This window comes from Toxotes jaculatrix, chromosome 4, assembly GCF_017976425.1.
Source record: "Toxotes jaculatrix isolate fToxJac2 chromosome 4, fToxJac2.pri, whole genome shotgun sequence".
Taxonomy (NCBI): domain Eukaryota; kingdom Metazoa; phylum Chordata; class Actinopteri; family Toxotidae; genus Toxotes; species Toxotes jaculatrix.
In genome coordinates, this window is record NC_054397.1 from 16,674,593 (window position 1) to 16,702,444 (window position 27,852).

General features: G+C 40.7%; 2 protein-coding genes across 2 annotated transcripts in view; one reads left to right on the top strand and one right to left on the bottom strand.

Moving 5' to 3' along the window:
• Positions 1–169: 169 nt before the first annotated feature.
• On the bottom strand, positions 170–5,232 carry LOC121180489 (ATP-dependent RNA helicase DDX39A-like). Its single transcript, XM_041035944.1, has 10 exons — positions 5,153–5,232; positions 4,018–4,225; positions 3,672–3,799; positions 3,223–3,499; positions 2,809–2,927; positions 2,162–2,293; positions 1,829–1,938; positions 1,419–1,563; positions 918–1,065; positions 170–449 (listed from the first exon to the last, which is right to left on the bottom strand). The coding sequence occupies exons 2-10, from the start codon at positions 4,223–4,225 to the stop codon at positions 433–435; spliced, it is 1,284 nt and encodes a 427-aa protein (XP_040891878.1). The 5' UTR covers positions 5,153–5,232; the 3' UTR covers positions 170–432.
• Positions 5,233–7,867: 2,635 nt separating this feature from the next.
• The window catches only part of evi5l (ecotropic viral integration site 5 like), a 34,986-nt gene continuing 15,001 nt past the window's right edge, over positions 7,868–27,852 (top strand). The window contains exons 1-11 of the mRNA XM_041035816.1: positions 7,868–7,994; positions 17,919–18,314; positions 22,000–22,189; positions 22,990–23,214; positions 24,211–24,285; positions 24,597–24,722; positions 24,894–25,037; positions 25,172–25,261; positions 26,369–26,466; positions 26,845–26,905; positions 27,136–27,189. Coding sequence (XP_040891750.1) covers positions 18,073–18,314; positions 22,000–22,189; positions 22,990–23,214; positions 24,211–24,285; positions 24,597–24,722; positions 24,894–25,037; positions 25,172–25,261; positions 26,369–26,466; positions 26,845–26,905; positions 27,136–27,189 — 1,305 coding nt within the window. The 5' untranslated portion in view covers positions 7,868–7,994; positions 17,919–18,072. The remainder of the gene's footprint in view (positions 7,995–17,918; positions 18,315–21,999; positions 22,190–22,989; positions 23,215–24,210; positions 24,286–24,596; positions 24,723–24,893; positions 25,038–25,171; positions 25,262–26,368; positions 26,467–26,844; positions 26,906–27,135; positions 27,190–27,852) is intronic.

Genomic DNA, 27,852 nt, shown 5'->3' on the forward strand with positions numbered 1-27,852 from the left:
AAACATTGGCTGTGTATTCAAACTATGATGATAGTGCCCTCTGCTTGTGAGAATAATTACCTACAGCCGAAAGTGACAACAAAGCTTGTATGTTCCTGGGTGTAATTTAATCTTTCATGTAACATCTGACATATTTACATTGTGCAAAATTAAATCCAACACCATCAAATGAGGTATAAAAATTTTATTTCTTTAACCAAAACAATATATCCATGGTTTTAACAAGATAAACACTAAAACAGGCACCCTGCAAAGACATGATAAAATTAAAAAAAAAAAAAAAAAGAAAAAAGTTTTATCATTATGAACTTGCCAACAAATATGGTGGAAAAGGGACTTCAAAATAAAATGCTGAGCTTTTTTCTTTGTCTCCACCAAAATACAGCAATACCAAGGGTCACACACAATCTTCACTTGAAAGACACTTCAGACTCATCTGGACTGTTCAACTGCAAAGAGACAAAAAGATTTTAAATTGCAGGATTGTTACATAGGGTGGAGAAAAGACAGTTTTCTACCTTCATACATAGCCTGCAAAATGTTTAATGTATTTATGCTCAGTAATGTGCTCTGTGTCATAATGCATGTTTTTAACCACATTAAGCTGAATGTAATGCCCCAGTCATGTGACTAGTTTAAGCTGACATGCATGTCATAATCTGTGATTATGTTAACCAGTGTTTTTAAACACTGTACAGGTGTGTCTTCAACTTCTGGAAACTGCTGCTGGTCTCTGTCTCTGACGTGAACACACTTTGATTTCTGCTTCATCTCTCCTCTACATTTTCTCCTCAGTGACAAGAGCAAAAAGCCTTAATGCATCCACAATGTCAACAATGAAGAGATGAAGGGAATGAAGAGAAGACGTGTAAACACATGAATGCATTACTCAAAAAAAAAAAAAAGCGACAACTTACTGTAGGAGGAAATATCAATCTCCTCTGGTAGCTCTGCTACGTTGACCTCGAAGCGGTCTTGGACGTCATTCAGGGTCTTGGCATCTGTCTCATCTGACACAAAGGTGACGGCCAGTCCTTTGGTCCCAAACCTGCCAGCACGGGCCACCTGAGGTACACAGAAAAAAAAAGAAAAAAAAAGGTTGAGCTCAAAACAGCCTTTGCGGGAAGGAAAACAGAAATGCTTTCCTGCCATGGACAAAGGTGAAAATTTTGTAATTATGAATTTGAAAATGTTTTAGATTGCAATTCTCTGATTATAAAATATTCACTAAACACAACCCCCACAATAAAGCAGGTTTCCGTGTCCTTTACAGATGTCATTTATAAACCAATCAGGATTATTCTGGTATGTCTAGCGGCAGTAATAGCTCCCTGTATGTAATTTTTGTTTGCTTTGAAAATGAAAATATACACATTTCTGATATGGATAACATGAAATTAAATTGTAGCTGGACTGACTCTGTGAAGGTAAGTGTCAGAATCTTCTGGCATGTCGTAGTTGAAGACAATGTTGACCCGCTCAATGTCCATGCCTCTGCCAAACAGGTTGGTTGCAACCAAGATCCGCCGCTGGAAGTCTTTAAACTGCTGATACCGGGATAACCTGAGGGGGAGGAACAACAGGATAACAAATAAGCAAGGTAAGCATGGAAACTGCCAGCCTGTAAAATAATCTCATTGTCCACACAAATGCACACAATGCTGATGTTGTCCGATAAACTTTTTAATGTTAAAATCTAAGCAGTGACTGTAGCCTTAGAAATAAAAAAAAAACTACAGTACAGTAGCATGCGGTTTTCTGCATTGTCATACTAAAAAGGCTAAAAATGAGTGTGAACAAATTTGACTATAATAGGGAAATAATCTACCTCTCTTCCTGTGCCATGCCCCTGTGAATGGCAATAGCAGGGAAGTTCTGCTCCACCAGCAGCTGAGACAGAGCCACACAGCGATGCACCGACTTCACAAAGATCACCACCTAACCAAAAGAAGAGGCATATTTTTACTGGGAAAGGCAAAGACATTAATGAGATAGACAAGCTTTAACTAACATAACTAAACAAAATTTTTTAATTATTGGTTAAAGTGCAAGGCTGAACATGTATATTTCTTAATATTAAGCCCTTTCACATATATTTAAAATACTTTAATATGTACAATACTGACTCTGACTCATCATCTCAAATGACTGCAAACTGTACCTGGTTGAACTCGAGCACATCGAGCAGGTCGAACAGCTTTCGGTTCTTCTCACTGTCCTTCAACTTGCAATAATACTGCTGTAAGCCATGGAGAGTCAGCTTGGTCTCGTCATCCACAAACACTTCCATCGGCTACACGGCAAGGTAGAGGAGCCAAATGTTAGTTTCTCTCTCTCTCTCTCTGAACTCAACCTATGGCAACTCTACAGCTCCATACAATTCTCTGAAATTGCACCAAGTTTTAATTAATGCACTGTGCCTGGCAGCTCGCTGAACCTGTTCTCCTGGACTGCAGCAAAGCCAGGAAGAACGACTGTCCTGACAAAGCCAAATCTGCCGAGGAGGATCACTTTCCCCCTCTGATATGGCCACTTATGACACAGACAGCCACAAGTGGGCAAAGCTATGAGGGGCTTCGCTACAAATACTTAACTACTTACACTATCTCGTTTTTTGGATTTCACCTAACAAGAATGCCTGAGAGACTCTCGATAACTGCAATTACAGATAGGACATTGATAGAGCTTATATTTTCCCATCTTAAAGCTCCTTTCATTTCTGCTAAAATAAACAAAGCAGTAAAAAAGTTTAGCTGAATCAAGCAAAGTGGGTTCAATTTGAAACATCAGTGAGTCTTGATAACTTACATCCTGCATGAACTTGCGGCAAACAGGGCGGACCTCCTTGCTTAGCGTTGCACTGAACATCATAACTTGCTTCTCATGGGGTGTCAGCCTGAAGATTTCCTGGACATCGCGTCTCATGTCTGCAGCAACAAGACAAAACTTAATCTTTCAATCTTTTTTTGTATACAAAAAATAAGACAACTATGACCTTGCTCATTATCTATAAATGTCAGGCAGAAATTTTTCAGGTTGATGTTTAAATTTAAAATATGCTATGTTTACTATTCGATGACAGTAAACTAGATGACAGATTATTTAATAGACAACCCATTACCACATTAAATCCTCACTGACTCACTTTAATTTGGTTTGGTTACACACTAAACAGAGTCCTTCATCAAAGTTCCCCTGCACTCTTGTGTTCCTCTTACTCACCCAGCTGCTCAAGCATCTTATCACACTCGTCAAGCACAAAGTGTTTTATGTTCTTCACACTGAGGGTCTTGTTGCGGATGAGGGCCAGGGTACGTCCTGGAGTCCCCACGACAATGTGAGGGCAGTTCTTCTTCAGGACTTCCTCATCCTTCTTGATGGCCAGGCCACCAAAGAACACTGACACCTTGACACTGGGCATGTACTTGGAGAAGCGCTCATACTCTTTGCTGATCTGGAAGGCCAACTCTCGAGTGTGGCACATCACAAGGACAGACACCTGGCAAACAGGGAATGAGGACATTCATTTTATTAACTGCTTAGTCCTTGTGTTGTGTGTCTCGTGCTTTTGGAATCCCAGCTAACATGTTTAAATAGTCCAGGATTTCACTGATTTTCTACAGGGCTTTATGGATATTTTACCAATATTTGAGTGCTGTTTGAAACCTCACCTGCCCATCCACAGGTTCTATCTGCTGCAGGGTGGCCAGTACAAACACTGCTGTCTTTCCCATACCAGACTTGGCCTGACACAGGATGTCCATGCCCAGGATAGCTTGCGGAATACACTCATGTTGGACTGTAAATAAGACAAATGGCACTTGTAAGAGAGAAATTTTCAAAAACACTTCAAGATTAATATATAATATTGAGTTGTGAAAACAACAACATAGGAAAAACTAAGGGTTTCTGCCAAGGCGTTGGTCTCAATTACATGTGTCTAGCTGTAATTTTAAAATTGGGGATTATGTCCAGAAATTTGTTTTGCCCTTCAAACAACCAAAGACTGCCAGTCACCTTCTGAGGGATGCTCAAAACCACAGTCGACAATGGCACGGAGCAACTCCGGTTTGAGGAGAAAGTCTCTGAAGCCTGAGCTGTGGATGGATACGTAGGACCCCTTCACTTCCTTCTTGTTTGCTGGGATCCCACTCTCGGGGGCTCCCTGGGGCTCCTCATCCTCCTCATAGTCCAGAAGTTCATTATCAACGTCGTTCTCAGCCATCTGTGTGGACAGTATGTAAATCAGGGGTTCTCACCACTTAAACAACTTGTGTCAAAGACTGCTTTATACTGCAAACATAATTGAACCAAGTGGTATTAAAATTAAAAGTATTTGTTAGATAAATTAATGTAGTCAGATTCTTCAAAGGGTATAATATCTGTTAATGTCATGTTGTTGCTCATACTCATCCCCGTCCTTACTGTGTGTTTTGAATTCACTGTTCACTGAATTCAGTTAGCAAAAGAAAATGCAGATGCTAACTTGATGCTACAACGATCAAAAAACGTCATCGGCTGTCTCGAAAATTATCTAAGTGGGCAGCAGCTGGCAGCAAAGTCCAAGGATCACCGTTAGCAGGCCGCAGCCTGTCCGGACACTGGGAGTCCCCATATCGTAATGAATGAGTTCTTACCAGCAACGGCCTTACATAACCAGCCTGATGAAGAACCATTTAGTTATTAAAACTGCGCTGACTCAAAACGATAGCCGACTGGTTTGTGACCCGGCAGAGACGGCGCACTCATGAACAGTGGACCTCTCTTCCTTCTCCTTCATTCAAACCGGCTAGTTAGCAAGCTAGCCGCTAGCAGCTGAACGGGACACACGAATTACTTTTTAACCGACTTAACAAACATCGCACCGCTACGTATGTGGTGTTTTAGGCAGATGTTAGTCAGACTTGCAAAAACTATTAATATTATTCACAACTATTGAAAAAGCTAAATTTCTATCTCAAATAAGAATTTGCTATCAAAATGAAGCTAATGTTATTCGGGCTAGCGTCTTAGCTGCCGAAAGGAATATCGAAACTCCAACTTTAGCTCCTGCGACAAAGTAAGTTAAAAAAAAAAATCCAGTAATAACTACTAAGATGTTTGCATAGTGACGAAACCTGGTATGAAAAGCACAAAGACACCGTGATATTACCTTGCTGTGATATTTTATGTTCCACCGACGTCTGTATGCGTGATGCAGGCAAGCTAGCAAGTATTTACGGCACAGTGAACACACATGTATGGTGTGTTCAAGAAAACCTCTCGCGGACGTAGCGTTGTGAACCGACAGCTGTAATAAAACAACGTGTTACGATGTTTTTACGGGTTAACAACAACAGAAAGCCCGCAATGAACTTAATACAACACTGTTTTATTTTATATGTCATTTCAGGAAAGGGCAGAGGCTTGAGCTGCGGTTTATTTAGACAGGCTATCAAATCAAAATCATACATGGTTAAATTCGTTATTAACATAAATAGGTGAAAGGGCTTTCAGATTATTCGACACGTAAATTAACTTATGGGCAACACTAGAGTGAAAAAAAATCTCCATAGCTTTCCAAATAGTCCTGTCCAAAATTCTATTAGTCATAATTACGGTATTTGACACGATACCTGAATGCATCAATCGCGGGTCAGCAGCGCCTGTACAGAAACAACAGCGTCGAGTTTTCTACAGATGCGATTGGTCAGCAGCATAGAGGTCATGATGAAGGGTCAGCGGTGTGATGTTTAATATAATTAGGCCATATTATTTCTGTAAAAAGGATTATGTTGTAATACGTTTACACTGATAGTTTTGTTCCTGTTGTTTTAATGATATAGCTCAGACAGTATGATGTCTTTATCCATTAGTAATCCTACCTTAGTAAGCACTATGAGGAACAATCACATATTAAACTATAACCATGGAAGATATTAATTTGTCAGTTTATTAGTATCTGTGCGATGTTCCCACACAGCTCTAAGCCTGGAGAGCCGCGGTATCTAACTTGGCCCCTTGATGGCAATGAAGTAAATATATCTGGCCAGATGACAGATGGCGCTTAATGTACTACATAGAATACTCACGTTTGTTGTATGGGGCCTCAGAAATAGGCTCGGAACATTCATCTTTGTACTATTACAAACAGTGTACAAAATGAAATTTTACCAACCAAATATTTTCTGTTATTTGTTGTTGATTGTCTTGTGTAAAATACAAATAACTGACTTCCCATAATGACAAACAAATGTTTATAACTGAATATATTTTTCCACAGCATAGGTTGTCACAGCATCTAATGTCTGCAATGTGTTCCAGTATTGACAGCACTGGTACTGAAGTTGGACAGGTATATTTTTCTGTGCGTGCTTTATTTAGGAACTGGCCCATCTTGGTCAAAGATAAAGGTTTCTATAGGTCCTATATATAGGAGTTATTGTAGTGGCCGTGGTTCTTTCTTCCTTAACAGGATGCCTTAGAAACCTCATCTTGAAAATGACTACTGTATGATAGCTTTTTTCTTGCTAAAATCTTGCTAAAATAAGCAATGCTCTGTGATTTACACGTTACATTGCAGAGTTTAAGGATGACCAAAACTGGTCATTTTTTTGTGTCTACTCCTAAATTATATTGTGATTTCTCATGTGGCTCTAGTTCTTGTTGCTGTCTAGTGTCTCATAAGGCTATGTGGGCTGGGACATGGTGCAGAACACTCAAATAAACAATTCATTCTATCTATCATATACTTTTCTAGCATATTTCAGTTTCATGCCACTTCTTTACAACTCGCCATCATTATTCTCTGAAGCCCAGGTGAACATATAATTGCCGTTTTTTTTTTCTCAGCAAGAGTCAAAAAGATGTAGGGTTTACTATCACAGAACATGGCAATTTTAGCTTTAAAATGAGTTAAAATGATTAATTAGTTATCATTAATTTTCAGTCAAAGTGACTAATAAAATCATCAGCTTAATCTTTGCAGCTCTGCAGAGTACTGGTTGGTTTCTGGGTGCTAGTGGAAATAATAAAACTGACATGTACAGTGAGGGTCAATGGGGCCCAACAACAACTTTTTACTCTGGGGTCCCCTGGGAGGTTAACCCAGCCATGGCAACAGGCTGTACTGCTAATCTCAGGACAAATTTAAGTCAGTTTACACGGAACAGATACTTCAAAATTCGGCTGTACTCGTTGGATGCCAAAATTCATGTCCACAAGAAAGATGTAAATGAAGTTAAAATTGGGCCTTAATTATTTTTTTAGAAGAAATAGCGTAGAAAATGGCAATAAAAAATAAATGACTCTAGTTATGACACAACTACAGTTGGTTGCTATGGTATAATCAGTCACAGAAACAGAGATTGACTGAAATTATACATAACATTTTTGTCAAATAATTAACAGTTGCCATTTACCGATAAATCCGTTAAAGCTGACACCGCTGTACGACACCTGCGAGTCCCACCTTCTCGCAGAATAAAGCTCTACGGCGGTTGGCTCACTTTGTTGTCCTTCTAGAGGGATCCCGCAGTCCGGGCAGGCTATTGGTCCGCGATATGCCAATCACGGCTCGTTCTCCAACGCGATTGGTTCGCTGCTTCTCGTGGGAAGAAGGCACAGAAAGCCAGCCATTCTGTGTGATTTACTCGTAATGATTGATGCTGCCGTTACCACAGAATACCACATCCCATTCGAACCGTAAGCTACACGGCACGGCTGTCACGGTTATTTTAGCGGATACCTCCAGAAAGATTTTCCTTCTCTAGCTCAGCTCACAACCCCGAGACTCCCCCGTGTGCAGAAGCTCGCTAGCAGCTGTGCGACTCGGCGCTGCCTCCCGGCTGGACGGCGGCAGGAGGATGGCACTGCGTTGGACGGTCTCTCTGTGTTTGTCCTCAGCGGTCTATTAAGATTTTAATTAGCTGATAACGTACGTTGTGACATTTACGACGGACTGGTCAGGGAGCGACGACGAAACGCACGGCTCCGATTATGGAAAAGGAGTCCAGGTAAGCATTTTGGGTTTTATTTGTGTATTTGATGTGTATATTTTTGAAATGGAATATCAGCGTTGTCGCGTGGAGAGTAGTGACGGGCCCACGAGCTTATCAGTTTGTATCAGTTCAACGTAAATACAAAATAGACCCACGTAACAAAAACACCCATGGTCCTGGCCCCATCAACAGCAGCTTCATCCGTCTGCTCCGTTTATCTCAGTGTAAAATTCCACTGTACAGCATGCCAGCGGAGACACGGCCCATTCATTAGCCTATAAACCATATTTATTGCTAAGGCATAGCGCGCCGCTGCTTGCCATGTCCATAATGTGTTTCCTCGGCGTCCCGTTCTCATTTTTAATGTCGTTACACAATCGTGTTGTTGTGGGAAGCCGGGACATTTCGTGCCGCAAAGAGGGGGGGATGATGTGTCATTTTGGCCACAGATGTTGCTGCAGCCGAGCCACGAGTCGACTGCAGAGCGTGTAGGCCTGTTGTTCAGGCATCCTGAAGCAGCAGCAGCAGCAGCAGGCCGGGTCTTACCGGGATAATGAGCTGTCATGTCCAAACAACCCAGTCAATAGGATTACAGGCTCTTCGAGCAGGAAAGTGCAGGACAAAGGATTACAGGAGCCACTCTCATCTTTCATACGTAGCTGGTTTCTTCTGGATGGATGGCAGAGTGGTTGCTGTGTTGTGTGCACCTGTGTGTGTGTGTGTGTGTGTGTGTCTCTATCCAGACATCTGTTGAGCTGGCACCGATAAACAGCATGGACACTGGGCCTCTACCTGCCCATTTGCTGGTCACCTTGGAGAAAACTCTCATTTAAATCAGTGGTTTTTGGTGTTGTTCTGACCTCAAATCCAGCAGTTTTTGCTGAATCCATCCAACAAGAGAGGGCTGTACAGGTAAATCCTTTTAAACAAAAAAAACGCTTGACTAGCTTGTAAGACAGAAAACCAGTAATACTCTAAACCCCCGAGGACCAGGACTGAAAACCACTGAGTTAAATGACTCTGTGCTTTAAATCTAGGTCAAGTACATATCATTTTTACCTCCCAAGTGCGATTAATAAGTAAGAAACTGGCATAGTTTTTGGGCTATAATGTTGAAGAGTTAAGGATACCGCTGACTAATCACAAAATAGAAGCACTCATCTTTTTTTGTTTGGGGGGTTATTCAAGGATTTAATTATCTTGCTCTTTTCATTGTAATTATGGCTTAAATGCCCCATGACTAAGGACATGTACCACTGAGTAATGTGTTCATCAAACCTTCACATGAGATACAATTAGAATATCTTCAGGCTTATCTCTGTAAACTACTCACCATGCAAAAGACACCTCACACATTTCACTGGCAAGGAAACAGGTATCTGATTCTCACATCCTGGCGACCTTGTTTTAAAGTGCTGCAGCCTTGAAACTAATTCTTCTTTATCTGATCCCCCGATCTCAACATGCTCACACACACACACAAAAGCTTGCAAACTACATCTGTGACACTCAAGAGCACCCAGCTTATCCCAGCTAACCTTTTCCTCTGCATTCACTACTGCTGCCACTGACACATTATTCATCTGTGTGATAGAGTGGTAAGCTAATAGGCTCTGGACAGTGTTGTCAGGACAAACAGTCTCAGAGTTGTGCGTACGCTTGTGTGTGTATGTGCGTGAATTTGAATGTGTGCGTGTATGTGTGTGTAGCCTCCAGCAAGAACAGGAGGAGGGATATCATCTCGCAGCCTTCTCCCTGTACAGGACAGTTTGTCTGCCTGCTGCTGTCCAGGTTTATTATAATCTGCCACTGTGTTTGGTCGTAGAACAGAGATGTCGGTGACAAACAGGAGCCACGTGTCCAGGTCATAACAAGGATGGACAGACTGATTTCCTTCACGCCTAAAACAAGATTTGCCTTTGATAGACAGTGTAAATAAAGGTGATGGCTGTTTCTTTGTCCTGAGCTTTACAGTGAGATCTAACATGGACTCCACTAGTGGTTTAATCCAGCAAGAAAACCTGAGATGAATAATCAAAGAGGAGCATTATGACTTTTTAATCAACTGCAGCTGTAACCGTAGTTTGTTTAGGCAATCGTCGTCACATGTGAGCGCTTTTGTTACATATGATCAGCATCTCTTTAAATGCAATTCTAATTTCCAGCTTCAACACAGCGACAAATGATTGTTTTCGTTTTTGGTTCATTGTCTGATTAGTTTATCAATTAATTACATCAACTAAATTTTCCTAAAGCCCAAGGTGGCATCTTAAACTGTCCCGTTTTGTCCAACTAACTGTCCAAAGCCCAATATTCAGTTTACTACCATAGAAAACCAAGAAAATAAGTATCAGTATCAGTAAATATACCCAGTTAAGGAGCTGGAACCAGGAAGTTTAGTTGTTTGTTAAAAGATGACTCAAAATGATTAATTTACATTCAAAATACTTGCTAGTTAATTTCCTGTCGATCAACTAATCTTTTAATCGACCAATTGTTGCAGCCCTAGTTTCCTGAACACATCAGTAAGTGCATCTGAGAAGTAAAAGATTTGGTCTTATTTGGTTACTCTGTAGGCTTCATTTAGTTTTTGAAAAGTCCTCAGATGCTTTTTCTGTTCCATTCTCTGACAGGCTCAGGTGCAACCTTTGACTCGATGAAAGTCCATGAAAAACACAGGTCCCCCAGTCAATGTCCAAAATTATGAAAATTACATAAGGCTACAACTATCAAAAAGGATTGTTTTATCGATAGCTCAATTAATTGTTTGGTCAATAAAATGTCAAAAAGACAGAGAAACATACCCATCGTATTTCATATCTTCAGATGTCTTGCAGTCCAGAACCCAAAGATACTGAATTAACTATCACTGAAGACCAAGAAAACTAGGAAATATTGACATTTGAGACACTGCATGAATTTTGGCATTTTTGCCTCAAAATGACTAAACAATAAATCAGTTAACTGGCTCACTGTTTCGGCTTTAAAATTGTCAGCGTCTGAGTTGGAAGATCGCACCTTTTTTTTCCTTCTCTGCACTTCGGCTCAGTGTTTGCTAAATAGCAGTATCCTCCACACAAAAGGTGGTCAAAGTTAACATCTTGTTTTAATGGGATTGATTTTTAAAATACAATATTGTCCCTCCTAAGGCTTAAGTAGCACCTGGCCCTCCTGCTGGTGGACTGTTTTGGTGCTGGCCTGGCCTGTGCACAGCACTGCACTTCATCTTCTCTGCTGACACATGGAAACAGGGAGCAGCTCGATGACCTGGCTGCCACGGTTCAAGCTCTCTACGATTGCAGCTCCTCCACAGCTCTCCTCTCTCTATGCTATTGTTCTCGTAGGCTGCAGATTTGTAACTGGATCCGTGTAACCCCGCAGATTTTACACTGACTGAATTCGTGATATCATTTTCAGGCCGCTGCATGTTGCATTTACACCACCATGCAAATTATGTTCAAATATCGAGGCAGAGATATACACAGGGCCATTATAAATGCAGCAGAGGAACTCTGTTCACACCCATTTTGAAATCACATGAGCTCTACTCTGAATATTTTCTTCCTTTCTATTTATTCATCTGTTTCAATGGTAATATGTCTCCATGGCCAGCATTGTTTCCTTAGGCAAACTGACTAGTTATTACTGAACACCCAGGTTCAATATTTCATAAGCATATGGATTTACAAATTGCTTATTCCTTTAATTACCAGGATTTCTGAAACATGCTGTTTTTCTGTACCAAGGGTCAGAGCATTTCATCAGCTAAGTCAAGTTATTGTCATAACATGAGGGAATGATTTACTGCAGGGTACAACTACTGACGTATGGTTAACAGCACAGATGTGTTACTGATTGAGAGACTGTGTCGTTACACTGGGCTGTTGATGATGACTCCTTAACGCAATGAACCTGTAACATGGTGTGTCCTGTGAGCTAATGGGCCGTCGGTGTGCCTGTGCTTTTGGGTGAACAATGTGAAAGCTAAAAGGTTTTTGCAGCTCAAATGAGGCAGAGATGAGTCGTATTCAGATTGGTTTATTTACAAAGGGGTGGGGGGGGGTTCCTTTTTGCTTTATAGATGCTAAATGAAACAAGGGCCATAAATCATGTTTTATATCTTTTGATTTTTCCGTCTCAGTGAACACCTGCCTGAATCATCTTTCTCATTTTCCCAGGAGGCTTGAGGTACTTATGAAATTTAAGAAACCAAGCTTGCAAAAGCAAACAAAAAAAAAACTAAAATCAGGTGAATTTAATTTTTAAGATGTTGTTTGTGGATTTGCCGGTTTCCTCTCACAGTCATTTCTAAGGCAAACAACAGATGTTTATGATCAGAGCAGGTGATTAAACAACCGCTTGGCTACTGATTGGTGTTTGTCTTGGCGCTGCAGGGAAAGTATGAAATTAAAAGATGATATAATGAATACAACGGGAAAACTAATGTCAGCTCTTGCTTTAGCATCTCATTAAGCATGAGCCTGTGGCAGCACTTAGTTTGTAGCATGTAGACTCTCACGTAATCCAGTTTTGAGATTAACACGTGATTAGAGGATGTTGCAGTCTTTTTATCATGTTGGGTTGTTTTGTTGTTTTTTTTGTTTTTTTTGTTTTTTTTTATTGTAAAATATTAAGTATTCTGACCAGTATTAGCATTAATGCTCTGTGGGAGAAAAGAGTAAAACAGTCGCCTGCACTTGAAAGTAATTGATGGGTTGTGGTAATGGCTATTTCTAGAGAATTTCCTCTCAAAGTGGCACTCGGGGGAACAGAATCATCTGGAGAGGGATACTAACTAAATTTAGAGCAGGAAAGCATTAGTCATACCAAGTCGTTAGTAGATTTAAGGAAAAATATCTTGAAAACATTCATCAGCAGTGTTGCTTCGATTGTTTGCGGTGTCTTCTCTTGGTTCAGGCTCAGTGTCACACTGAGTTCTTATTGGACAAATCCCAGAAAACATCTGCTGCAGGGCACAGACATATCAGAGTTAGCAATTACATCTCAGTAATCTATACACTGCAGTTTGTGCATGAGGACTGTTTGGAGAACAGACCGTTGTTACGGTAATGATGATGCTGGAAGGCTGATGTTCTCTGGGTTAATAGGTGGCCATTCCCAGTACACAGAGACATGAACGCAAACTGCCATCAGAGCAGTCAGATTCACTAAAGAATAACTCAGGCAGCAGTTGTAAAATACCCAAATCATTTACTGAAGTATAAGCACGAAAACCACAACATAATAAATCTCCATACTAGTAAAAGCCCTGTATTCAAAGTTTAAAAGTATCAAACGTAAATGATGTAGTTGGTGAAATTTTGAAAAATGTATTCATGAGTGCTGTGCATCGTTTGTTATATGATATGAATGGTATGTAAAATGTTCATCTGAAAAGTAACGAATAACTGTTAAATAAATGTAGTGGAGAAAAAAGTACACTATTACAATCTGGAATAGAAATGTAAAGTAGCAAAAAGTGGAAATACTCAAGTGACTGTACTTCAAAGTTGCGACTTTGAAGCACAGTATTTTACTATATATACTTTCCACTGCTGTCAGGCAGGTGCTGTAAGGTCATTTAAAAGCCGGCATTCATCGTGCACAAATTGACTGGGATCTACTGAACACACCATTGCTCGTCTGCAATATATGTGGAATGTGTTTAACTCGTGAATATGAGAGCAGGAAAAAAGCTGTCGCACGCTATGGCTCCATATGTATTTTTCTTAATTTAGATATGGCTCCATGGGTGGTAATATCTTAATTTAAATAAAATAAAATAAATTAAATTAAATTGCTCTCAAGTTTGTATCCAGTGATCAGTGCCTCGCTACAACCCATGGTATGCGCTACTTTTCCATTATAACTTGTCACTATGTCTGTATCAGCACAGTGAGGACTAATTCCATGCAATGGTTTTAGCTAATAGGGTCACTCTCATTCCTGTTATGGTTTTCACAAACAATGAGGGAGCAAGTTTTGATCAGCAATATCAGTAAAAAAAAAACATATCCCTCCTTCACAATGGCATGCTTTGAACAACATGGGAAACCAGCAGCAGTCACAAGGACAGTGAGTACAGTAGATGAATAGTGTGGAAATGAACAGTCCACATGTCAGTAACCAAAACATGAGATCTTTACTCGGGACAACAGTGAGGTTACCAGCTACAGATTAACGAAGGGGTCGCCCTTGATGTTGGAGCTGAAAGGCCCCCGGGGGCAAGACACACACACAGATGGATGGGAGGAGGGAGGGTGTGACACTCAGCGAGATTGGGACTCCTATGAAAACTAGCTGATTTTTCTGTTTTCTGTCACAAAATGCTGATCAGGTTTTTCCATTTTTCCAGTGGCCAAGCTGAGGAAATCATTTTCGCCATAGAATATCTGTGATAGCATGTAATACTGTCTTTTCTTATTTTTCAACAGAGAAAATATGTATGGATCTGTCTTCGGTGGGTGTTGAGAGATCAAAGAAGGAGTTGCTTTTTTTTTTTTTTAACCCTCCTTATTTATATTGCCCCAGGCCAGCTTGCTCTTTACATCAGCAAAGCCCAGATAGGGACCCTGCGTCTTTACACCATGGACAAAAAGTATTTTGTGAATCAAGTCACATTCTGCACAAAGGATTACACGCAAACCATGGACGCACCATTCAAAACATGGAGGGGCAAAGGGGACGGTGGGTTCATGTTGGATAGCTGGAGGTGGTGTATGTGTGTGGTGGGAGGTCAGAGGAGGAAACAAAAGCATTGTCTGTTTATGTAGACAGTGAGAGCTCGGAGAGGATGCATTCAGGCATAGACTTTGCACAATACCATAATTGTGCATGGTGATATCAGTCAAGGAAAGACTAAACATACACACGCAAAATTGTCCATACATTCATCTGTCACACTGCAGGGCTCCTTCACAAGTCACACGCTGACTGTGCTCATACATGGCAACACACACACATACTGAGGTGAAACTTTAGGCGTATAAACATGGACACACCAAACATGGAGTGCATTTGTCAGTGAGCATGCTAACTAGTAACCTTTCATGTAGTGCGCGCATACACTAAGTGTGCTCAGGAACACAAATAAAAGTGGATTACAATGAACCACCCTCCCCCCTCTCTCTCAGTCCTCTGCAGTTTCTCTCAAGTACACAATGACATTAGAGCGAGCCTGCTCTCATACACAGAGCAACAGCCAAGCTCTGAAAATCTGGCTTGTTTTGCTTTGTCAGAGACCTTCACAATGTCCTTCCATTAGCGTGTGTGTGTGTGTGTGTGTGTGTGTGTGTGTAAGTGAGAGAGGGGGAGAGAGAGAGAGAGCAAAATCCCACTTTAGTACCACTCTTCTGTAGTCCTGCATGTGTCACACCTTTTACATTGCAGGCTGACCACAGTGGCACAGCTGAATAGCCCTCTGTAGTGCTGAAACACTCTGAAGTATCTCTTCTTTTATGCTGTTATCCCTTAAAGGACGATGCTTAACAAGATTTTTTTTTCATGGCACTTGTGCTTTTTAAAATGCAATTAATTCTTTGTTAAGATTTATTAACAAGTCCAGATTCCTGCTCCATGGTTGATAATGTCGATAATGTCAGTTTGTCAGTCAGTCACTTTGGTCCAGACTGAAATACAGTATGTAAATGTCTGTCTCTTTGTTATTTTTTTCCATGTGTGCCACACTGGCAGAACACTTATCACATAGAAAACATTAAACATAAAGTGTTGGATCTGTGGACAAATAAAAAATCATCAGTCCATTTCCCATTAAATTTCCTCTGCTTTTATACAGCTTGTAGCTTTATAATGCCATTATCCCCTCTACAGCAACTTCTCCGACTATGCCAAAGCCTGGCATAGTCGCCTTTACTGTGCACTCACTTAAGGGTTTTGTGGTGGAAACATCCACAAGTATCTAGTAAAGTCAGAGCACACTTCAGTGTCACTGCTGGGCTAGAGGTATGTGATTGAGCCTGAGTAAGTAACTGCTGGAAGATCTGTTCTATCATTAGCTTACAATGTGAAAAGGATGATATTTCAAATCTGTCTTCTGACCAAGCCCTTTTTACAAATGTGATTGGTCTCCTAGGCTTGTTAATGGCTCTTTTGATTGGGCTGGTTTCTGTGCATGAATGTGGTCCTTGTCTCTTCCCCATGCAGTGTTTTCCCTGTTAAGACTGTTATTATGCTCCTCTCCTCTCCTCTCCTCTCTTCCCCTCTCCCCTCCTCTCCCCTGCTACAGGCTATGTTTCTGCTCTCCTTGTTTTGTTGTGTATGTCTGCGTCATATGTTTCATATTATACAAGCTAGTGAATGTTTCTCTCGACCTTGATGGCTGATTACACAGACAAAATCAAATCTTCATTGCATTGTTTTGGAGTTTTCTAATGCAAGGACAGTGTTATATGGTATGTGTTGATCTACTCACTATATTGTTATTGTTGCTGCTGCTGTGTGTGTGTTTTTTTATGTCCCTGGTCACCTCTCTGACTGCTAGCTGAGAGGAAAAAAAGCAGAGTTTGTGTGTGTGTGTGTGTGTGTGTCTGCATCCTTATTTCCTCTCTGGTAAGAGTCTTTAGTAGCTGGTACACATTATGCAGCACAACATCCAAGCTCTGTGATATATTTTTTTTCTTTTTTTGTGGTATTCACACTGCCCCTTCATTTTCAGCTGTCTTAACTGTATGCATGGATTTGTAAATATGACAGTGATGTGATTAAGCAAATCACAGGGCCTAGATGTGATGTCTCACATTTGCAAGTTGAATGTTGCACTCAAGACACAAATGCCTTGTACGCCCTTAATCACTGGAAGCAACCAGTCTAACCTGGAACACACACACACACACAATTTTGTTTTTTTTTTGTCATCTATCAAACACACAGTCAAACAAGAATCTCTTCACAATGCTTTTAACTCACACACGAAAGGTCAGTTTTCCACTGGCTTAAAAAGCTTTTTCCCTTCTGTGAAATCAGACCCAGGTTTCCATGAATAGGAAAACAGTTAAAAGCTGCCTTAACCCTTCTGTTCCTAGCCAGTTAGCGTTCGCTCTTTATAAGCCGTGTGACACCTGTCTTATCTCTATGAATTCACTCAGTTATTCATCTGATTGATTTAATTCAGAAATTCTGAGTATCTCTGTGAGTCAGGACAGTGTTTTTTTTTTCTTTTCTTTCTTTTTAATGTGTCACAGCGGCAGCATTGTTTCCGCGTGAGGCTTCACGGGCCAGCTGTCTGCCTTAGTGTGAACACAAACAGCTCTCTGATAGCAGAGTCTGTTTGCAGTGACGGACCACGATGCTCTCAGTCAGAATGATGTCATCACAGTGACTAAGGGCCACTCCTTCGAAGCAGTGACTCGAGCCAGGGTGTGGAGGGGCATTATTGGCATCTTAATGTGGATTGCTGATTGTGTGTCTTCAGCCCACGTAGCCAAGCATGACATTTTTACATTTTTGCTCCACCTAATTTTCAGGGAGCTTTGAACATGGGGAGGACAATGAAGTCGCCTTCATTTGTTTATCTGTTTGATAGCTTTACCTTCAGTTGCCAGTTTAGAAGGTGTACCGTGCTATCGCTATTGCTAAATGCTGATAGTCTGTGCAACAGCCCTGCAATCCTACCTTCGATCCTACCTTCATGAAGGTTATAATGTTTAGTTATGTTTTAAGGGAGTGTTGTTTCAATCTTGGGGCAATTTTGGAAGCTGTAGAAGTTCGACTGGCACAGGTGAATTGTATTACGTTATGCTGAGAAATACAGTCATACAGCACACAGTGGCTGCCTTTTTGTAGAAAAGAAACCTTTCTTTTATAGATGAAAGGGAAAAAGGTATGACATATCTTGCCACATGCTTTGTGCCATTCGAGGACATTTTCTTTAATTATTTGTTGTCAGTCAATTTCATTCAGCTTTTTCTGCATCCATGACAGGTTTGAAGAACTCTGATCGTATTGGCTCCACGGCCAGCCAGGTGGCCAGTCAGGCAACAGCAAGGCTCTCTGAAGAGGGAGACCAACAGTGAGACTGGGAGACCCTCTGACCACACCTGCACTGCCTCACCTGTCCCACCCCATCGTCACTGCCATGTCTATACCCAGCAGCAGCCCGGAAAGAGAGGGCTCTGGTGGCACTCTCCCTCAGCTAGAGTGCCCTTCTTCCCCTCCCAGCATGGACCCAGATCCCCCGTCGACAGGCAGCCCAGTGCTCAGCCCAGACTCATCTTCCCATGATGCAGTTCTGTCGGCACCAGCGGCCTCTCCAGCAGACTCCGAGAACCTGAGTCCTGATGAACTGGAGCTACTGGCCAAACTGGAGGAACAGAACAGGTGAGACCAGTAGCTGTTCTTATTGTGTGTAACTCCTAGACTGAAAACAAAACAGGAAAAGTCTTTAAACTGTAGATACTTTATGTTTGAAGTAAAACCTCTTGCTCAAACAAGAACATAAACTCAAGAATACAAATGAAAGAACTCACAAATAGGTCCAGTTAAAAGTGTACATCAAGTATGATTTCAACAGCAGAAGCTAAAGAGCAGAAAATAATAATGGTGGAAAGTAGCATTAAAACAGCAACTAATTAATGAGATGGTCTAATGTGGGAGATAATTAGAACTTCATGATAGGGGATAAAAAAAATGCGATCTCTAGTGGCCATTTTTAAATTAACAATTGTGGTACAGGCTTTCAGAAAGCTAGATCTCTGTTCATCATCCTGAATGTTTTATCCAGGAACATCAAGGTGTGTGTGTGAGGTGGTCACATACGGTGAACATTTTCTGAATGAAAAGCCAAATATTGTTTTACACAGCAAACACTGAAGTTACTGTCCCCAATTAATTACTTCAATGAAAATAAAGAGAATATTGCTGAACACCCAGAAGTATGCCAAGAAGAAAGTCTGTGCCTTCGCAGCCCACATAAGAGCTTTTCAATTAATATTTCACTGATGTCTAAGAGCCCATTTATAATTGGAAATCGCTGTGCATTGTGAGAATTAAAGTGACACTCAAACCTGTGCATTTAGCCATGTGGTTGTTTGAAAAAAAAAGTTATCATACAGATGGATAAGAGACGTGAATTATGTGGCAGCCCAAAAAGAGAAGGCGCTGGTGGGGCTCTCCCGCAGCTAGAGTGCCCTTCTTCCACTCCGGGCATGGACCCAGACCCCCTCGTCGACAGGTGGCCCAGTGCTCAGTGCACTCAGTGCCCAGACTCATCTGTCCATGATTCAGTCAGAAAGTAAATATAGCATGGAGATGGATGAACAGGTGGTTTAAAAAGTTTCTATGGGTGTTTTGATCACTTTTTCCCACCTAACCATCATGAATCTGAGCAGACTGCAGCTGCTGTGCTCTATAAACAATGAAACAAAATGTTTTACCGCCACCTTTCAAGTCCACAACAGGTGAGTTTGGTACTAAAAACTGACTTTTCATGTAGTATCATTTTATCGCCACAAGCCAATGTCAGTTTGACCCAGAATCACAAATCTGCATGGCCTATATTTGCAAGAAATACATTGAGTAACAAAAAATGGGTATGTAGGTTAGTGTTAAACAGTGTGTAGGTGAGATTTATAAATGTGATCCTGTGGAGGGGGGGGGGTCATTAAACTAGGGCTGGGAACTATGTCACTTTTTATCTTTTCAAGTGTTTTATTTTACCAATGGCAAAAATGGCAATGGGTGTGAGATGTAGACACATGTATGTGATACACAGGGACTTAGGCACGGTCGACCCTTAATACTGAAAACAAAAATCTGAAATAGAGAAAAGTGTCAAAAAACAGTATAATTCAGTATCTGCTCCTGAGAGTAACAATCCCTCCTCCCTACTGACATATCAGTATTTATTGCATATCATCCATCACTGAGGGCAGCATTAGTAATTGTGCATATTAATACAAAACGTTAGTCTTTCAGGTCCTCTGGTTATCGGTAGTCTTAGACTGGACTGTGTGTTCAACTTCAATGTGTCTCCATCAGAGGAACATCTCAGTCCCTGAATGTGATTTTCATTAGAGTGAAACACCTCTCTCACTTACAGCATGTCCCTTATATGTAGCTGTATGTTCTTTCAGGAAGCTCATTATCTAATCAGTTCAGGATCCATTTCCTCTGGGATAATATCTGAAAATGTAATCATCTGGGTTTCACAGTCATGTTTTAGAAAATGACTTTTCTATTCAAGGGTGAGTTTTAATCCCTGTATTAGTTAAGGTTTAATCCCACACAGCTAAAAGCACCAGATTCTCCATGGGACATGTCTGTAATTACAAATTGGACACACATGCTCACCTGAAATAGCCCACCACTGCAAATAATAATAATAATGATAATAATAATAATAATTTTTCATTTTGATTATACTTTATCAACCCCAGGAGGGAATTGCAAGAGTAAATCACTTTCAAATGAAAAAGAGTTGCAGTGTGATATTTAAAATTGAAGGAGCCACATGCTGTACAATTCTTCGTCTATGGTCCATCACATGTTTCAGCAGAAGGGTCAGACTGCAGGACATAAGAGTCAAGTGACTTAAAGGAATCAGACACTTGGTCAAGTGGGACTGAACCTGACACCCCTGGGGCTAAAGAGCTTTCTCTTTAATCACATCATCTCTGCTTCCTGCTGCCTCAGAAGGATAAAAAATGAAAACATTTAAAGGAATGGTTCAACATTTTGGGAGGATCAATACCAATCTCGTTTTAGCTTTTATTAGCATAAAAAGTGGAAACAGGTGAAATCAGCAAGCTGACCTCTGTCCACAGATTTTTAAAAAATCCAAGTGGTTGCAGCTCTAAAGTTCACAAACTAGCATATTATAACTTGTTCGTTTAATCTGTACAAAAACCCTGGTGTGAAAATAATAACTTGTCATTTTATGGGATTAAAATGTAGTGCTAGAAATGTGGCCCACACTGACGAATCTCAGCTCACCCACAGATACTCCACCCACCTCCTTCTTTACAAAATGGATTTATTGTACCGTATGTGGAACAAAGTATTACAGCATAAAAGATGCAGCTTGTTTTGTACCATATTTTCAACCAACTTGTCAACTGGGATAAACTACAGTATCTTTTGGTTTGTTTTGTTTATGCTTGATCAACATCCAACTCTGGGATTTCTATGCCAATAGAGGCAGCATATTCATTTAATAAGCTAAGACAAGTTGGTAGCTTGTAATAAAAGACAGATAAAGGGGGACATCAGATTGACTCAGTGGTAGCTGAGTTTGGTGAAAAAAAACTCCCATTGTATCTGATTCAAAGATTCAGATTCAAAGGATTTTTATTGTCAATTCACTGTATGTGCAGGACATACAGACAAATCGAAATACTGTTTCTCCCTCACCAAGTGAGAGGTGCCATTAAGTAAAAATGAAGATTAAAAAATAGAATAGTAAAACCTATGTACAGATAAGTATTTAGGTCAAATAAAATAGAATAAAATAGAATAAGAAAAAAAACCTGCGGATGAGGTGGGTGTGGAACATGTCTATGATGAATGGGGGGGAGGCACTGATGATTTTGCTGGCTGTGTTCACTATGCGTTGCAGGGCCTTTCGGCAGGAGGCAGTGCAGCCTCCATACCACACAGTGATGCAGCCAGTGAGGATACTCTCGATGGTCCCTCAGTAGAAGGACCCTTTGTGCAAAAGCCTTCTGTTTTTTTGTCAATTTAAAATTTTCATAGTCACATAGGAAGTTATCCAGCAGTGTGTGTAACATCCACATGGGTCGGCCTCTGATTCTGTAGTTTAGAGTAACAAGCCTTGAGGCTTCTGGTTGTGCACAAACCGTACTGATCCTTACAATGTCACAGTCTGCCTCAATGTCACATCTGTCTACTGTGACTCTTAATGCTCAGCTTAGCTTCCCTGTCACTCTCCAGTGTGGGCACCATCTTGTATAAGAAAAAACATGCTGTTCTGTGTGGTCATGTGCCTTTTCCATAAGAAATAATCAGTTGTAATTTGAGCTTCTTCTGTCTCTGTCTCTTCATGCAGGTTGTTGGAGGCTGATTCCAAGTCCATGCGGTCGATGAGCGGCTCACGGCGCAACAGTGGCTCCTCACTGGTGTCAAGCTCCTCTGCCTCTTCCAACCTGTCACACCTGGAGGAGGATACCTGGATCCTGTGGGGCCGCATCGTCAACGAGTGGGAGGAGTGGAGACGCAAAAAGGACAAACTCCTGAAGGTGGGGATTGGGAACTGTTACAAAGCTGTTACATGAGGCATTTTTCAATATGAGAAAGCAATAAGAAGATTATCAGCCTCCTCATTTTATTTTTACACCTTGTGGATAAGTTTCACAGGAAGTTTAATGGATCAGTTTAAAGAGCAAAACAGAAACAGGACACTGTGGCTCAGTGGTACCTGAGAGCCCAGGGTTTGTTTTTGCTGACGTTCCTGTGCAACTCACCAAAGTTTGGTAAGAAAACCTTCACAATCTCATCTTTTTAATGTGAATACACCAGTTCCTTTCAGTTGCATTGCACCAATATACCTCTGTTCAACCCATTCTCCTCTCCTTTCCCCTTTGTGTCTCTCTGTGTCCTCTGTGACAAAAAGAGAAAACCCAGGGGAGGAGAAGATGGATGAGACAAGGGACAGCAAAAATGAGTCAGGGCAAAATGACAGAGCAGACAAACCACACAATGGCTGCCTGCAAACTCTACACACAGACAAAAATGGCTTTAACAATTGGCTTTTGAAAAACATTAGGTCAAGAATTATTGTCAAGAGTGATACATCATAATGCATCAAGTGCCTGTGAGTATGAAATGATAATAAATGGTCCTTGTAAATATATCTGTTCATCGTTCCATAATTGATTCCTCCTCTCTCATCTGTCTGCTCTTTGCTCTTGAAGAGATGCTCAGAGATGCTTTAAATCACATCCCTCACTACATAAAGGAGCAAGGTATTAATCATTAGTCCTCCTTAACCTCTCTCCCTCTCCCTCTCCCTCTCTGTGTCTCTCGCTCTTCCCTCCAGGAGTTGATCAGGAAGGGCATCCCTCATCATTTCAGGGCCATCGTCTGGCAGCTGCTAGGCAACGCCACTGACATGCCGGTGAAGAACCAGTACTCTGAGCTGCTAAAGATGTCCTCCCCCTGCGAGAAGCTCATCCGCAGAGACATCGCCCGCACCTACCCCGAGCACGAGTTCTTCAAAGGACAGGACAGCCTGGGGCAGGAAGTCCTCTTCAATGTCATGAAGGTGAGCACTGGAGCATTTTACATCACCTCAGTGTCTGAACTTCTCACTTTGACAGATAGTATTAATGAAAAGGTGAGACTTGTGTCTTTTAGAATCATATGTCTTTTATCAGCATATGTGTTGTCAACTGTAGAAGTTAACCAGTATAACTCAATTAATTTACTGTAACTACATTTTATTTATGGTATTTAATTAATTAACTCAATTTAATTGAATTGAGCAAATTTGATTTATGAAATGTAATCAGTTTAACTCAATTTAATTTTAGTGCATGTAATCTAATCTAATTTAATTAAGTTAATTTAACACAGCTGGGGGCAACCCCATAGTCAAGTGGTTAGGGCGCATACCACATTGGCATAAACGCCCTGAGAACCGAGCCCCTGGTTCGACTTCTGGCCAGCAGTACCGTTGAATTAATTACAATTTAATGAATTCATTATTTAATCAATTAGTTAAACGTTTTAGTAGGCATTCATACTGTGACTTGGTTGCTGTTAGAGGCTCGTAGTATGTTGATGTAGAGCCTTATCAGATATTTTTCTGCTCCTTAATAAATATGTTTGAGCTTTTTTTTTTTCTGTCGTGTACTGTTTGCATCCTTCTTTTCTTGCTAGCAGTCTTCTTCTCTAGTCACTGTGTTGGTGCACAAATGTGTTTTGTGCTGCCTCCATTGTCACATTCATGCACAAACACAAACCCTCACCGTACTGCCAAACTCCATTGGTTATATATTTTATGTCAATTATTTCTGCAATTAATTGTTTAAAATCCACAAAAATGGTTAAAGTTCTTATTGCCCACCATGTAAACAAGCTTGTTGACCATTTACAACATCAGTCAAGTTTCCCAGTAGCTGAACTCCTCTGGAAATGAAAGGATCACTGGTGGTCTTGTTGGTCACAGTCTGAATGTTCAGTCGACATTACAGGTGTCATCTTTGCTTATTTCTAAATAAATGCAGGCCATAGCAAAATATGTTTGTATGTTTTTCAGGCGTACTCTCTGGTGGATCGAGAGGTGGGCTACTGCCAAGGCAGCGCATTCATCGTTGGCTTGCTGCTTATGCAGGTAATGATACTTCAGGGAAATTATTCATAATGAGGATATTTTGCCTAAAAGCTCACCACACTTCTTCACCATGGGATTTATAAGGTTCATCATAAGTTCTCCCACTAGATTTCTCTGATTAATACAACAAAAAACAGGCGATTATGTGGCAGGGTTTTTTTTTTTAAATTGCTATGAGGTTGTGTCCGATGTTCAGTCAATGATCAGTGAGATATGAAACATGCCGTGTCACAAACGGTTCAGCATAATAAATGTCTAATTTATGTCTAATGAGAGGACTTTGCTCACCCATCTCACTTCATCTCTCCTAGATGCCCGAGGAGGAGGCGTTTTGTGTTTTTGTGCGTCTGATGCAGGAGTACCGTCTGAGGGAGCTGTTCAAACCCAGCATGGCTGAGCTGGGCCTCTGCATCTACCAGTTTGAATATCTGCTGCAGGTAAAGAGGAAACAGGAAAGTCTGTCAACATGAGGCGTGCTATGTGAAACTTGTCCACAGAGGGGCAGCAAATTATTCATTTATATCTCCAGCAGATCCTTTATTGCTGTGGTCTTTTGACTTTAAATTTAATTGTTTGAGACATAAAATCACACTCTTTTCTAACCTCAGGAACAACTTCCAGAGCTGAACGTCCATTTCCGCTCCCAGAGTTTCCACACATCCATGTACGCCTCATCCTGGTTCCTCACCCTTTTCCTCACCTTCCTCCCTCTGCCTGTCGCCACTCGCATCTTTGATATTTTCATGTATGAGGTAGGAAACAGTTTGAGCATATCGTTCACGTATCTGAAGTTGTATTTTATGTGTTTGACAATGTATATTCAGTTTACTCGTCAGTTATTTCAGTTTACTGAGCACATGTAATAAAAAATATGACCCGTCTGCAGGGTCTTGAGATTATCTTCCGTGTGGGCCTGGCCATCCTGCAGTACAACCAGACTGACCTCATTCAGCTGGACATGGAGGGCATGTCGCAGGTAAGTAAGCGCAGCTTTATGCAACTTTGTGCAGTAATAACTCTCATGTACAGATTCAGTCACGAATCACAGACGTCACATTTCCTTTTGCATGCGAACCCTCTGAACTACAGTTCTGATTTGATTTGAAATTTTAAAAAGAGGCTTCACCGACTTACAGTAATTTAAAACATAAACCAGCACGCATTTGATGATGCTATGACATGCTTATATATCAGTGATGTTGATTTTTTTTTTTCAGCTGTGTTAACAGCCATAAGGAAGAGAAATAACACTGAAAACAAGTATTTGTTGCTCCTTAATAAAATCAAAACAAGTAAATGAGATCTTGATTTATATTTTTCCTAAGTTCTTCCAGTTGTTGTTTCTTTTGCTTATTCACTCTGTATATATTTATTTTCTCCCTTGCCGTTTTGTAATAGAGTAAAATAAGGCTGCAACTACCTATAATTATTATTTTCATCTCTGATTTATCTGTTGATTATTCAATTAATTTACTGAACAAATGTTTTGTTGATGAAATCAGTCCGAAAATAGCAAAAAGAAATTTTCAGATTCTTTGTTTTATTACTCACATCATTTCCCATCGAAATTTTAGCTGCTAATTATTTTTTTTCATCATCTCATCGATTATCTTACATTTTTAATCAGTTGCCAAAGGTGTCTCACTGCATATATATATTTTGTGGTTATATTTTGAGCACAGACTTTTCAATTTGCTGAAACTAAAGTCTCAACGCAGTTTGTGAATCAGTACTTCATAACCCAAAATAAATGTCTCTGTGAACTTCATGTCACCAGCCTGAAGTGCAAATGGTAACAGAAGTGAGACGATGCAGTGAATCATAGGTTTGAGTGATTGTGCGAGTTTCTACTTTTGAAGCATAAATGTCGTGCATTGTCTGTGAATCACAGACTATCAGAACAATCGTTGTTCCAAAAATGCAACAGCTGCTGACTCGCCACAACGCCGTGGTAGATCCTTCTCCGCTCTTGTTCGCTCTTCTAAAATGTTTCTGCCTGCTTCTTAATTAAAATTTTGAACGAGCATCTCTGCCAGTGTCGAGCTCTCTAAATCTTGTGCCTCTTTCCGTCTGGGTCTGGCAGCATTTCCAGAAGGTGATCCCGCACCAGTTTGACAGCTGCCCAGACAAGCTGATCCTCAGGGCCTACCAGGTCAAATACAACCCCAAGAGGATGAAGAAGTAAGAGCGCTTATTACTCAGCTAACTAGTGAGACACGGGCTAGACGGGTTTTACTTAGCCCAGGAGGATTTGTATTTCTGTCTTACTAATGCTGAGGTTTTTACAGCAAAGCACACTCATATCCGGTGTTCGATGTCTGCTTGCTTTGTTTTTTCTTTAAGTGTTGTGTTGAGTTGATGGTACACCAGGAAGAGGCGTTTTACTGTACTATCCTCTTCAGATTTTTGTTTTTTTGTTTTTGTTTATAACTCAAATGGAACACAAATCCCATAAGCATGGCAAGAAAATGAAGAATTTTTTTTCTTTTGTTTTTTTAATCACTTAAATGTTGTTAAAGGTAATGTTGCCATAATCTGTTTTTGTTTATTTTTCATTAGACTTGAAAAAGAATACACCACAATCAAGAACAAAGAAATGGAGGAGCAGATTGAGATCAAGGTGTGTTTGTGTGTCTGTGTGTGTGTGTGTGTGTCTGTTTGTGTCTCTGTGTGTGTCTCTGTGTGTGTGTGTGTGTGCGCGTGTGTACGTGTGCGTGTGCAACAATGTACGTATTTTATGCATTTGTGCATGCTGCGGCTATTACATTACACAGTTAAACAAGTACCAAAATGAATAGGCCATACAAAATGACTCCTCAGCACCTCTCCCCTCTCGTTGTCTCTGTCCAGAGATTACGCACAGAAAACAGGCTGCTGAAGCAGAGGATTGAGACGCTGGAGAAGGTAAGAGATGGGCTTTGTTTCCAGCTTATCTAAATGCTAATATGAATCTGTTTTATGCAGCATCAGTGAGATGAAACAGCCAGACTGCTCAGCAGGGGACTCTTCACATTCTGATCAGATGTAGTTAAAACACTGTTTTGAGTTCATGCTGCGGGTTTAAATTTGTGAGCTCATTTTCTGTTGTTGGTTTTATCCTGAGGAGTTTGCTCTTGTGTGTGTGTACGTGTGTGTGTGTGTGTGTGTGTGTGTGTGTGTGTGTGTGTGTGTGTCTGTGTGTCTGTCTGTCTGTCTGTCTGTCTGTCTGTCTGTCTGTGTTTGTGGGTGTAGATGCTTGTGATTGGTCACTTGCAAGCAAGGTTTTTTCCCTCTTCTCCAGCGCTCGGCTGTTGAGAGAGACTGCCATTTTAAATCTTCCCCTCCTCTGTGAAATACTTTTTCTTCTGAGTGATCTCACTGCTGCCTCTTTTTTCTTCACAATCATCTCTACGCTCCCCTACATTTGTTTCCAATTATTGGTTCCTCAAACTATGATCCCGTTTCTTTCTTTTCCTTGAATTTCCTTTTGGGTTTTGTTTTGGGTTTTTTTTGTGGTTTGTCCTCCCTGTTGTCCCACTTGTCTTTCACTTTCTTCATCTCTTTTTTCATCCTCTCATTCCTCTCCTT

Coding starts and splice junctions, on each gene's coding strand:
- LOC121180489 (XM_041035944.1), bottom strand. CDS start 4,225: ATGGCTGAGAACGACGTTGATAATGAACTTCTGGACTATGAGGAGGAT. Junction 3,500..3,671: donor TAGAACCTGTGGATGGGCAG/GTGAGGTTTCAA, acceptor CCTGTTTGCCAG/GTGTCTGTCCTTGTGATGTG. Junction 1,564..1,828: donor GGCATGGCACAGGAAGAGAG/GTAGATTATTTC, acceptor CCTCCCCCTCAG/GTTATCCCGGTATCAGCAGT.